Genomic DNA, 12489 nt, shown 5'->3' with positions numbered 1-12489 from the left:
TTATACAGTAGGAATACAATGTAAAAAGCAAAAAAGTGACAATGAAAGAGAAAGCTCAGAAGAGAGGAGAGTCATTCTTTGTATTTATGTCACTGTCGTCACATAGAGGTTTTAGTCTTGGGACAACCCACACAGGCTGTGTGCATCACTGCTGAAAATCTTAAATGAGGAAGTTTGTACTTCCTGATATTCACAGAAGGTGTGAAGATGGCACGTATTTTATTTTGGGGAGTTCTTTTGCTGCTTTCATTTGAAATACAAGGTAAACACTTATTTTTACACTCTGATTATTATTATATTTTTATTAGTATTATTTTGTACACTAATATGTCAAAGTGATTCGTCTCCTTTGCTTTTTGGAATCTGGTTTTGTACTATAGCACTAAATTGTTTGTAAAAGGCAAACAACAAATGACATATAATAAATAATTGTCAGGGAGGAAGAAAGTCAAATAAATACAGTGAAAAATGAATACCAGGCAAGAAAATCGGTATTGAAATTACAATAATTACATTGCAATAAGTATGCTTTTGACATATTAACAAATGAAAAATCAGACTGATTTTCAACATCGATGTTTCTGAACTATGAATAATGGTAACATGGGGCTGGTAAGTGCTGACTATCTGCTCGATTTCTTTGTGTTATTTTTACATTCTTTTCCCAAATCAATTTGGCTGAAGTTGAATTAAAATGTAGTTTTATCCGGCCCCTTTTTCACCAGAGAGGTGACGTTCCATGTCCCAGGCTAGTCTTGGTAGGGATCAGTCCACTTCTTCTTCAGTAACTCAACAAACCATGTAGTGCAAATAAACAAAATTCCCTTAATGTTTTTTTTGATAAACGCTGAAGTACTGTACTCCACTCAAAACCAGTAGAACACAAATTCACAAAAAGTGTCTGATATTAAACCGAAAACTGAAGCAGCCATGTTCACATGTTGTAAAAAGATAATGTGTCTCTCTGTCACATAGGCATACACACACACACACACAGAGGAATGCGCACACACACAAACACACACACACGCACGCACGCACGCACACGCACACACACACACACACACACACACACACAGATGTCAGTTGCTGACATCTATCTATTTAATTTGGTTTCCTCTTCTTTCCTCTTGTCAGTATCACTTCTCTCCCTCTGTCTGTGTTTCCACCCGTAACTTTGTGTTATCCATATGCAATTGTGAGCTAGAACTAGAATAAGCCACTTATTATATAATCATTTTAGAATAATTTGGACATCATTTGGCAGAACCCCTGATCAACAGGTTTATTTTTAAATGCAATGTTTTCATTACGATTTTGAAGAACAAAAGACTGTAAGAGGGAAATTTCCATGAGTGCCAGGTCAGGGTCACGTCACTCTTTTCTGTTTATACTTCCCCATTATAACTGGCTAATGCCTGCTTGTTCCACTTCTTTGGAACTACTGTAGTCTCCGTACCCAGCTGAGTTCAGAAGAAATTACTTGGCTTGAGAGCAGGGAGAAAGGGGCCAGTGTAGAGACCTCTGTGTCGTAATCTACCAAATGTATATATTTTTAAATGATTCAAATTATACATTTCATTAAACATATATATTTTTAATATATATTTCAAAGCCAGAAGTTAAAAGACAATACAATTCTGTGTCATGATTACCACAATCTGACATCATGGCACAAAGCTTTTTCTTTTTTTAACTGGAAGCCAAAAAGAGGACAGTTAGCAGGAAACTGGAGCACCAGAACTGTGAGAACTGACAGCAGAGGGGACCCAGGAAGAGCAGTCAGGGGAGAAAGGCAGGACAGGAGCAGGGGTGGCCCAGAGCTTTAAAACCATTTGCAAGTCTTCTCTTTAATGTTTCTATAATTTCCAGTGGTCATGTACTCTCAGATATGCTCTGATGAACTTAACTTCACATTGATAATTGTATTTATTTACTTCCTCTGAAAAAAGGAAACATTAGACCAATGCATTTCTGCAGCTTCATTGCTGTGAAATTATGGTAATCATAGCAAGTAGAATCATCTACAATATTAACTCGGCTACATGAGTACCACGTTTTTGTACTGCACTCCTGCAACAATGCTTTACAAACTGCTACAAGCACAAATGCAAACATCAGGCAGACAGACTGTGGGTTTCTCTTTGGTCATCTGTGTACAAGCTTGACTGAACTTCCTCTTATAGTTAGTTTTACTGTGACAAAAACTAACAGATAAAATACTATTTCTGTATGAAGCAACAGTATATAGCAGTATGTCATAAAATGGGTGATCACATATGCTGAATGACTCCTTACAACAAAGTAAAATCAACAGAAACAGCATGATTACTGATCAAAGTTAAATGTGAAATGCTGCATAATAATATATAATGCTGATATTACAACTGAGAAGTGGTTTAGTGTGTGGTCACAGCTGTGAGACTGCAAGTAGATGAAGAAGCACATGTGAGACTCTGATAGCTGTGAGATAAACTCCAATGTCTTCAGCTCCAACTAAAAATAAACACCAGTGTGTTCACTTTCTAATTTAATTCTGTCAGCAGTCACGAACTACATGGATGCTAAAATTATTCTACCGAGAAAAATATTTTTATTACCTCCTCTTTCTGAGTACAAACATTTATGCTTTGAGAGTGAAGTATGTTTTAGATGAACATTCAACTTAAAAAAACAGAGTTAGAAGAACACACACAAACAATTGATGGACACTATATATATATATATATATATATATATATATATCACTGCAGACATATGCAAGCAGTGGATGGTCTGCAATTTTAGATCCTAAATGAGAAAATGTGAACAATATTACAGTAATACAGTATAAAACTGTATAAAACTGTAAACATAGAATGATGAATACCTACAGGAACAGTTTTAAGTTTGACAGCAGTTTTCATTTCAAACATGTTGTGAAGTCATCACTAGTTTAGTTATCATTATCTGTTATTCATTTAGATCAGTTTGAGTACACATGTTGACAAAATGACAAAAAAGGGAGAACAATTTGATCTTCCTGGCCAATGTTACTTTGACATGTGGAGAGAAAGCAAAACGATCAAAGTTTGGAATCAAAGTGTGAAAGAAGAGTGAACTGAATGAACACAGCCTTTTTTGTTTTTCTTAAGGAACATGATTGATAGATTTTGCAATTCTACTAATATTTCAGTTTCATTAATCTTTATTTAATCTATTAAAGGTATTTGTTGTATCTTATAAAAAAAAAAGCCCAAAATGCACACATTTGTGGATGTCAGCAAGAACTGAAACAAAAATAAGCAAATGATAAATGTAAGAAAATCAGCAGCTCAGTAGCTGTGGGGCTTTTGTCTATTGAAGGAAATAACAGTTGAATCACCTCTTTAAATTTAGTCACAGCACTGTCAGATAAACTTCCAGTTTAATGAAAAAAAGTCCCCGGTGCTCGCTAGTTCATTTTTGTAAATGCAAATGATAAATAATAATTTTTTAAAAAGATAAGAGCATTTCAAGAAATACTGTTTGATGTTCAAGCAGACACTTAGGGTCTGAAAGGCTAAGAGTAAGGATTTAAAATGTTTTATAACTTTATCTCAGTCTTCATTTCATTTTTAATGGTTGATTCCTTCATTGGTGATTTTTGATTTGGCTGGACATATTCTGTACAGGTTTGAGGGTTGCAGCTTCCCTCTTCCTCTCATGGAGGGAAGCAGAGAAGCTTCCTGAAACAAAAAAGTATCTGGTTAGTTTGGTTAGTTTCATAAATGTTGACAACTCTAGATATTAGAGGTGCACCATCTAAAGTTGGGTGGAAGCCATAATTTCCAATAGGATTTTCACGAGAAAGCCCACATTTTATTGTTGTAAATGTTTTGAAACCTAGACAACCAGTGACTGAAGGAAGATGTGTGGCATAGCATGTGCTACATGTGATCGCAAGTCAGGTTGGGGAAGGGAGTAGGAAAAACCACAATCAAACATTTTGGCAGTTACACACAAATCTATATTAATATGAGAGATCTTTGATGTAAGGGTGTTTTATTACAGCTGAATACAATTTTAATTATAAACATATAAATATAAACAGATGATGTAACTATGTTGACTAAACAATAATAAAAATAGTTAAGAAAAAAATTCTGAAAAAATATCTACTGTATTTAATTTAAGGAGTTCCAGTTGCATGTTAATAAGATGATTCTGACATCAGGTTTGTTGTTTTTCTTTTAGGGCTCCGACATGTGTTTCTCCTCCGTGGAAAGGACTTACACCTGGATGTAGAGAAATCTGTTGTACTAGACAAAAAAACTGAATTGATCTGGAAAGTTAATGAAACTAACAATATAGCTAAATGTGGTTTGAATAATGATCCAGTTGTGTTTGACAAATATGAAGGAAGGGCTGAGCTCTTCAGGCAAAATTACTCTTTGTTATTAAAGAATGTGCAACACAATGACAGTGGAGATTATACTGCATTCATGGTTAGCGGTGAAGACCAAAAGGTAGCTGAATACAAGGTCATAGTCCAAGGTAGGTTTCTGTTTTCATTATCTTTTTGAAATGGTGATTCAACATAGACCTGTTTTAAATCTCTTTATGCCTGTTACTCTTCAGATGCAGTTTCTCCAGTTAACCTGACAGTGGACTCTGTGTCTGGCAGTTCAGACTCCTGTAGCCTCACTGTGAACTGCAGCACAGTGGATTCTCAAATCAGCAGCATTTTCACATGTGATGCCCAAAACTGCTCTCAGGTGGAAGAAAACAGTTTGAAAACCCCAGATTATTATTCGTCTTTAATTGTTTACCTGCATGGAGACTTCATCATCTGTAATCACAGCAATAAAGTCAGCTGGACAGACAGTAAGACTAAACATTACTGTGATACAAGGACAGGTAAGTTTAAATGCCGTAAAGACATGAATGACTGATTTAAATCATACCAATTTAAAGAGTTTATGCAGCAGAACAAAGAAATAAAACAAATTTTTGATCTTTAAAGACTTCATCGCTTTATATTGATCTATTCATGTTTTTCTGTTGAAATAGAAGGTATTAAACTCTCAAAACACTAGAAAACACCAGTCTGGTTTCTTTATCCCTGATTTGTCTTCCTTCCCATGTATTTTTTTTGTCTAGTTCAGCCAAATCTGTGTTTGTTTACCTTTCTTTGTATTGTATATCTTAATCCATGTCTCAGTGTTGGTCATTTGCTGTTTTATAGCCTGTGTCCTGTTTCCTGTGTGCTAAATGTTCAGTTTTGCTCCCCTTGTCTCATTCATCTGTGATTATGTCAGCTGAGTGTCCCTCTGTTCCTTGTTTCAGTCTCTCTCACTCACCGTGTGTCCTGTGTTCCATTCTAGTTCGTAAATTCCTGGTTTCTGTCCAGTCATTCTCACCACAGACATGCCGTTAACCAAGGTGAAGATCTAAAAAGGATTTGCAGCTTTCCATTAACAGTCATAGAAGTGTATGAAAATTTCTAAATCTAATCACCTTTGGTTGGTGAATTTTGATTGGTAGTCCAAAACCTTTTGAGATTTAACACAAAGTGTTTGTGCTTCTGGTGTGATGATTCTGCCATTACTGAAATAACTGCAAATTTAAAATGACAGATTCTCGTCAGATTGTTTGTGATGTAATATTTTGTTTTCTTTACAGTTTCAAGTGCAAACATAATTATCGCAGCTGCTGGTGGCCTCTGTGGTTTCATTTTCATCATTGTCATCATTTGCATTGTCGCAAAACGTGAGTCGCAATTTGTTTTTTTCAGCAAAAACAGTCAAATAAGAATTGTTGCTACTTTAAGTACACTGAAATCTAATATAATATGTAAGTATGCACTTAATGGGGCGATCGTGGCTCAAGAGTTGGGAGCTCGCCTTGTAATCGGAAGGTTGCCGGTTCGAGCCCCGGTCTCGGTCGTTGTGTCCTTGGGCAAGACACTTCACCAGCGCCAGTGCTCGGCAGCCTTGCCTCTGCCAGTGTGCCCCAGGGTGGCTGTGGCTACAATGTAGCCTCCCATCACCAGTGTGTGAATGGGTGGATGACTGGCTGTGTAAAGTGCCTTAGGGTCCTTAGGGCGCTATGCAAGTACAGGCCATTTACCATTTTAATATACATAAAAATACTCCATGAAAACAAAGAAAGTCAAGCCCAAATTTGGTACAATAGTATGGATCTGCTTTGTAAGGCATTTTTAAATGTGAATGTAATTTTCATTCAGAATGTCTGTTTAAGTTAACCTCACCTCTTCAAAAAGTGTTCAATTAGGTGACACATTGGTTCTCAAATTTCCCCCAATTTCACACTTATGAACAAATGAGCAAAGATTAGCAATCAAATCAGCTGTAAGGTTTAAAATCTATGTATCCAAATTATCCTGTCTAGATTACTTTCGTGAATGAATTGTATTCAAAGCTTCGTGGATCCTCACAGCGAAAATGAGTCTAAAAAAATGGTGTCCCTCAGTAAGGCAATATAGGCTGGAGGAAATAAAATTAGAAATAAAGCACCGAGTTGCTGCTACATTTGAACTAAAACATACAACTGCTTTAAAATGTTAGGTAAGTAATGCACATTCACAGGCAGTGCTGGGGAGATTACTTTTAAAATGTATTCCACTATAGATTACAGAATACATGGCCAAAAATGTATTTTGTAACGTATTCTGTTAAGTTACTCAATGAGAGTAACGTATTCGGAATACTTTGGATTACTTGATATATTATCATGCTTTTTACAACTACATGAATGTACTATAGCTGTGTGATTTATTACTATCGCTGAAGGTTAATCACCACCGAGCTAACATTTTTAACTGGCGTTAGCTGAGGTTAGTTCATAGACCGCAGACTGTTAGATTTGATGGATAGCATTAACAACCTGTTAGCAGCAAATAACCATGTGCAGTTCTGAAAGCAATGCCAACTAGATTTTTAAACCTTAATATAAAATGAGTAACACTAGGGTGGACATTAGGTAAGGCTGCACTTTTTGCAGTGATCTTGTATAGAAAACTATTTCTGTATCAGTAATATGTTTTCTTTCTTTCTGCTTTCAGAACTGCACATGGTTATTTGCAGCTAGCAGGTTGTAATGCAGCCTTCATTAATAGTCTTTTGATGCTGAGAGTAGCTTGGCTGATAGCAAACAGAGTCAGTCCCATTCTTCTTTAAATGTGAAGTGAAATTTCCAAGTAAGAAATGCATTCCTGCCCGTGCACTGCTGGCTCTGTTTTCCTGGCTTCAGGTCCACCATGTAACTGACACCACCAACATTAACAGGACGCTTATATTAGAGCCTCTTATTGCATGTTTTGTTTGGATTTCCTGCAATGTGTGGATTTACCAAGATTAGAGAGGGGATAGCCTAACATATGAAACGGGAAAAGACCGCTGTGTAATCCATTTATTTCAACAAAGTAACTGTATTCTAATAAGCGGTAGCTGCAATGGAATGCAGTTACTCATATTTTATATTTTAAATACGATACGCCGTTACATGTATTCTGTTACTCCCCAACACTGTTCACAGGAGGGTAAAACTGTAATTGGACTGAATTGTAGGGTTGAATTTAATCCCACTGGGATAAGAAATTTGAATTTGGCTGAGAGAAAAACCACCACAAAAACACACGTATACACATAAAACAACAAAAAAACAGACACAACTGAAATCTAATAATGCGACCTGTTACCTAAATATTTGGTACCGGCTAAAGAATGAGCAGTTAAAAGCTCTGATTTTTAGTGTATTTTTTCCTAGATGTGAAGCCACTTTGCCACTTTTGTTGCTGCTGTTTATTTAAACATTCACATTACTCTGTGAAGTGCAGCATTCAAGCCAACTCTGCTTGGACAAATATGTGACAGAAAATATTTTGTGCCTTTTGCCCTAAAACCCAACTGGGATCAGTTCAAAGTGTTGGCTTTGAATATCACATTATCTGTATCTCACCTGGTTTCCAGTTGTTGTGTGTTGTGGAGCTGTCTGAGCTCCACCCACATCATCAGAACATTGGATTGGATACAAGTACTGCATGAAACAAGTTTTGACCAGTAATTAATTAAAACTACTCTTTTAAAAAACAAACAACAAAACACCCCTGCAGACAGCTCCCTTTTTTTGCTGTCTTGCATCTGTGTTTATCGATGCAGCGTCTGCAGTTCTCTCAAGAAAAAAATAATACTGCTAATCCCACCTGGTTAAATAGCATTAAATAGTTTAAATATTTTTTTAAATAATTAATTGTTGGTTGTTAATTGCTGCCTTCTATTAACATGTCCGAGACATAACTGTGGAAAAAGAAGGGACCACAGTTACTACAGGCCCTTAACCAGTTTGTTGTTCGTGACTACAGTAATGAGTAATATTATAATACATGAAACCCCACTAAACCTCACCTCTTCACCAATATTATAGGAGAGATACATGACATTAAGACTGCTGCATCTAGAATAGCACCAAGCATTAACAGTAAATATATTTTCTAAGGGTGAAAGTTATTTTTAAAAAAAAGGAAATTCATTTTGACCAATAAAGATCGATGATTTTATTTATTTATTTACAGACTGATCAGTTCACTGTATGATAACAGGACAGGGGTGTATTAGTTCTCTGTAGCTAACATGAACTGATCTGGAGTCAATGTTATTTCCAGTGAGGAATTTAGACGTTCTGGTGGAAGATATGTGCTGTAAGTAAATCTGTATTTACTGTGACTGGCTTGCAGGTAAACGAAGGAACCAGGAAAATCAACTGTATGAGGCTGCTCAAGTAAGTGAACACTTTTTCTTAAGAGAAAAAAGAAAGAAAATGTGTGATTCAGCTTTATTTTAAATTCACTTCAAATTCAGAATAGTTTAATGAGTCTACGTATGAGCTAACACACTAGTTTTATGCGCCTGCCCAAAATCAACCTCCATCTTCTTTCTTCACTGCTCCACCCAGTTTGTTTGTTTTTTAACAAAACACTTTGGATTTGTTTCTAGGAGCATCCTCCAGGCCAAACTCGAAATGAGAATGTTCCAGGAGATGCCTCGAGTCTTTCCCCAACATCTACTTATGCCCTCGTGGAGTTTCACCCTAAAACAGAATCCACGAAGTCCAAAAAGATTCCACAGCCAGAGACGGTGTATGCTCAGGTTACCAGAGCCACCAGGCCCAGAGTCACTGCCCAACAAACAGAGCTGGAGAACATCAGCAGTATAAATTCACAAGGCTAAACACATATGAACTATGAACACTTGAACTCTGCTTTTCTTTTTTCTAAAATGTTGGCACAGAGGACATGTTGGATCACATTTATCACCTGTTTAAAACACAAATGAACTGAATATTTTCTTAATGTTTTCAAACATTATCCTTTTTTGTAGTAATATTTTTGTGTTTTAGATGGTGATGGCTTACTGTGAAGTACAATATTTTGTTTTTAGAGCTATATGCTTGAATCTCTTTTTCTTTTTCTTGTTTTTTGAAGTTTTCCTGAATAATGTAGTGCATATAATCTTTATCAATAATTATTGTTATTTTTTATGTGTTGCAGACTATAAATAATACTTAAAGTTAATACATTTCAAGTTTTCTTTTTATAGATCTAAACCAGGGGTGTGAAATATAAGACTCCAATCCAGCCCACTGGGAGCTTTTAAAAATGTGAAGGAGGGCATAAATTTTGGACTGTCGAATATATTTCAGTTGTTTTGCCATGGCGTTATATAAACTAAAATGAATTGGTTTGGCACACTTATCAAAGTGGGCTGGATGTGGCCAACACTGTAAGATCTGTTCAAAATCCCTGATCTAAACTTTATGGAGAAATGTATTAAATCAATTCCTCATTAGGAAGACTTTGTTAGTTAACAGCCACCTTAGGTTTGTTGTGGAACAGCTGCAACAGAAAAACTTTCTTTGTAATTTATATTTATTACAGAAAGAAAGGCATGGGAAGTCAGCAAAACAAGAATAAAGTCTGGAGGTATACAAAGAAATCTTAAACATTTTTCTACTGGAATTTTCAAAATTAAATTCTAAATAAGTGTATATAATAAGAATCTGTCTGGTTGTTCTGACCAAATGTCACATGTCTAATGGAGTTTCCCCATATTTACCCTCATGAGTACATGCTACTGCCAGTCGGTACATTTAGTTTCTTGATAAAGATGACATGTCCAAAAGATCAGATCTCTTCCTTTTTTACGACTCAGACTGAATGCCTTTGTCCTCAAAGGTCATAGTGAATTACACACATACACCCAAAGCTAAAAGTACATAAGACAGAAAAAAGGTTTTCATTGCCTTCATGTTTTTTTTTTTTTTAATTTAGCTGTTGTACCAGGGAACTAAATTGTTTTCGTAAAAGTCAAATGTAAAGTAGACATTAACAAAAAACATGTTTTGCTTTTGAAGAGGTTTTACAAGAACAAATTATGAGAAATGTTTCAATTAATTTATCCGGAAGAACATTTTGAAACTGATTAGTGGTGAAAAATACCATGTTCATCATTTAAAGATAATGTTTTTATTGTCAAATATATTGGAATTACATGTTTGGCCTTTTACCAGCCAAACTGAGATATTTTACAATACTGATGTCAGTTGTTTCATGAAGTCTGAGTTTCTCTTTATTTCTCTTGTACAAGAATATACTTGTACCAAAAAAAGTCAAGAAAAACTCATCTTATTTAAAGGATTTCTGTCATTGTCTGTTGTGAAGTTAGAACTTCATATTTTCATAAACATTTCAAGTCTTTTTACCTGATTGGCTTTTTGATTTTCAAGAATCAGATCTAAAAATGGAACCGTTGTTTTCTGCAAACACAGTATCTGTTGCTGATTCCTTCTACTAAGTTTCGTTCACTCTCTTTATGTCTGTTTCCTCCGCCTCCTCAAGAACAAAAAGCACTCTACTCAGCAACCCTCCTCTGGCACTCTCTGATTAATTGACAAAGTTAGCAGTGCGGCTGGTATTTATCGACTCGTTGTGAGAGAGGGCAACCTTGACCCAATAAATTATCACAGATATATTGTTGTAAAATCATGGTAGTGACTTCAAGCAGAATCATGTGCAATAATGACTGTTACGGGAGTAACAAGTATTTGTACTGCACTCTACATACAAGCACAACAGCAAGCACAAAGTGAAACGTCAAACAGAGAGATGTGTAGGTGTATTTGAACCCAACTTTATGCAGACAGGAAGTCTCTGCTTGACTGAACTTCCTTTAAAGACAGATTGTAAAACGTAAATGCAACACACCCTGCATGCTGTATGAAACAGTATATGCAGTATATTATAACATTGGTTGTTACATCTACATGCTAACTCCTTACAACTGAAGGAGATGAACAAAAGATTATTACTATAGTTCAGAAAGTAAATATTAAATGCATATATCACGTTTATCACATTTCACGCAAGGTTTAGTTTGTGGCTGTTAAGAACTACAGTATACCCCAAAGAAGTTGTGGTTCAGTTTGCTGCCTCAGTCCTTTCCTGATCATGTACACACAGACACACAAAGTTCAGACATTAGAACAGTCTCTTTTACTACTCATTTAACATACTGATCAAAAGGCAAACAGTTCTCCCTTCTATTTTCCCTGGTGAATTTCATGTTTCTATCCACTGAGTTGATGTGAACAGCGAAGGCTTCTACTTCTTGGGTTTTGGTTTTAACCCAGGTTTCCTCCACATCTGTACCGGTGGCTAGGTGCTGTCACTGTGAAAGAGCCCAAAGATTTACTTTCACTTCCTCCGTGTCAAGGCTACTTACAATGAGTGGCACTTTTGTCAGTGAAAACCCTTGTTGTATTTAAAATAAGTGGTGTAAAGGCAGAGTTCTAACAGCAAATCTGATTGGAGGGAAAACATCCTAGCTCTGATAGTGGCGCGGTGCTAGGAAATGTTGTTGGTGGCTGAGTTTATACTGCTAATGATGAGTCTGAGTAGGACTCCTTCTTTCTGGATCTTTATAAGTCCGTATACACAGGCTATAGCATCCCCTGGGTACAGATGGTTATACTTAGAGCAGTCAATGGCTTTCTTATGCAAGTTAATGCTTGTGGGGTCTCATAGGTATTGTCACTGAGGAGTGTAGTAATCGTGGGAAGATAATCAGCTGAGCTGAATACAACAGTGCACCTCCCTTCGTCAGCTGGTAATATGTTAATGTTTTGGTCTTTGCACGGGGAGGTGATGGCCTTCATTTCTTGCATTGTGAAATTGCACAGAGGAATTCAATCACTTGGTAATCGTGTTGGACAGGTGGGCAGACCAGCTCAAAAGTAACACACTGCCCTCTTCTGGTGAGGTTTAAGAAACACATTTGCCCCAGGAGCAAATCCTCAAACATTTTCATGATGGGTTTAACTAATAAATAATCATGAATGTTTTCTTGTCTTTAAATGTACCGTATGATGTTGGCTTGAGTGCTTTGTTGCATTTCTTATGCACAATTTTGTGTTTCCATTGTATAAGATAAAGAAACAGGGATTTATTTTTTA

At 36.2% G+C, this 12489-nt stretch overlaps 1 protein-coding gene across 1 annotated transcript; it reads left to right on the top strand.

The window, feature by feature from the left end:
- The first annotated feature begins 123 nt into the window (after positions 1–123).
- On the top strand, positions 124–10419 carry LOC101483209 (uncharacterized). Its single transcript, XM_004555162.4, has 6 exons — positions 124–262; positions 4216–4515; positions 4600–4878; positions 5644–5730; positions 8717–8760; positions 8976–10419. Exons 1-6 carry the CDS (start codon positions 208–210, stop codon positions 9207–9209), a joined length of 999 nt encoding a protein of 332 aa, XP_004555219.3. The 5' UTR covers positions 124–207; the 3' UTR covers positions 9210–10419.
- Positions 10420–12489: the final 2070 nt, after the last annotated feature.

This window comes from Maylandia zebra, linkage group LG18, assembly GCF_041146795.1.
Source record: "Maylandia zebra isolate NMK-2024a linkage group LG18, Mzebra_GT3a, whole genome shotgun sequence".
In the NCBI taxonomy this organism is placed as follows: Eukaryota; Metazoa; Chordata; class Actinopteri; order Cichliformes; family Cichlidae; genus Maylandia; species Maylandia zebra.
This window is presented reverse-complemented; position numbering and strand designations above follow the sequence as displayed.

Bases quoted from the DNA above. Each gene is read 5' to 3' on its own strand.
- LOC101483209 (XM_004555162.4), top strand. From the start codon at position 208: ATGGCACGTATTTTATTTTGGGGAGTTCTTTTGCTGCTTTCATTTGAA. The intron at 263-4,215 runs GTAAACACTTAT...TTTTTCTTTTAG, and splicing joins GCTTTCATTTGAAATACAAG to GGCTCCGACATGTGTTTCTC. The intron at 5,731-8,716 runs GTGAGTCGCAAT...ACTGGCTTGCAG, and splicing joins CATTTGCATTGTCGCAAAAC to GTAAACGAAGGAACCAGGAA.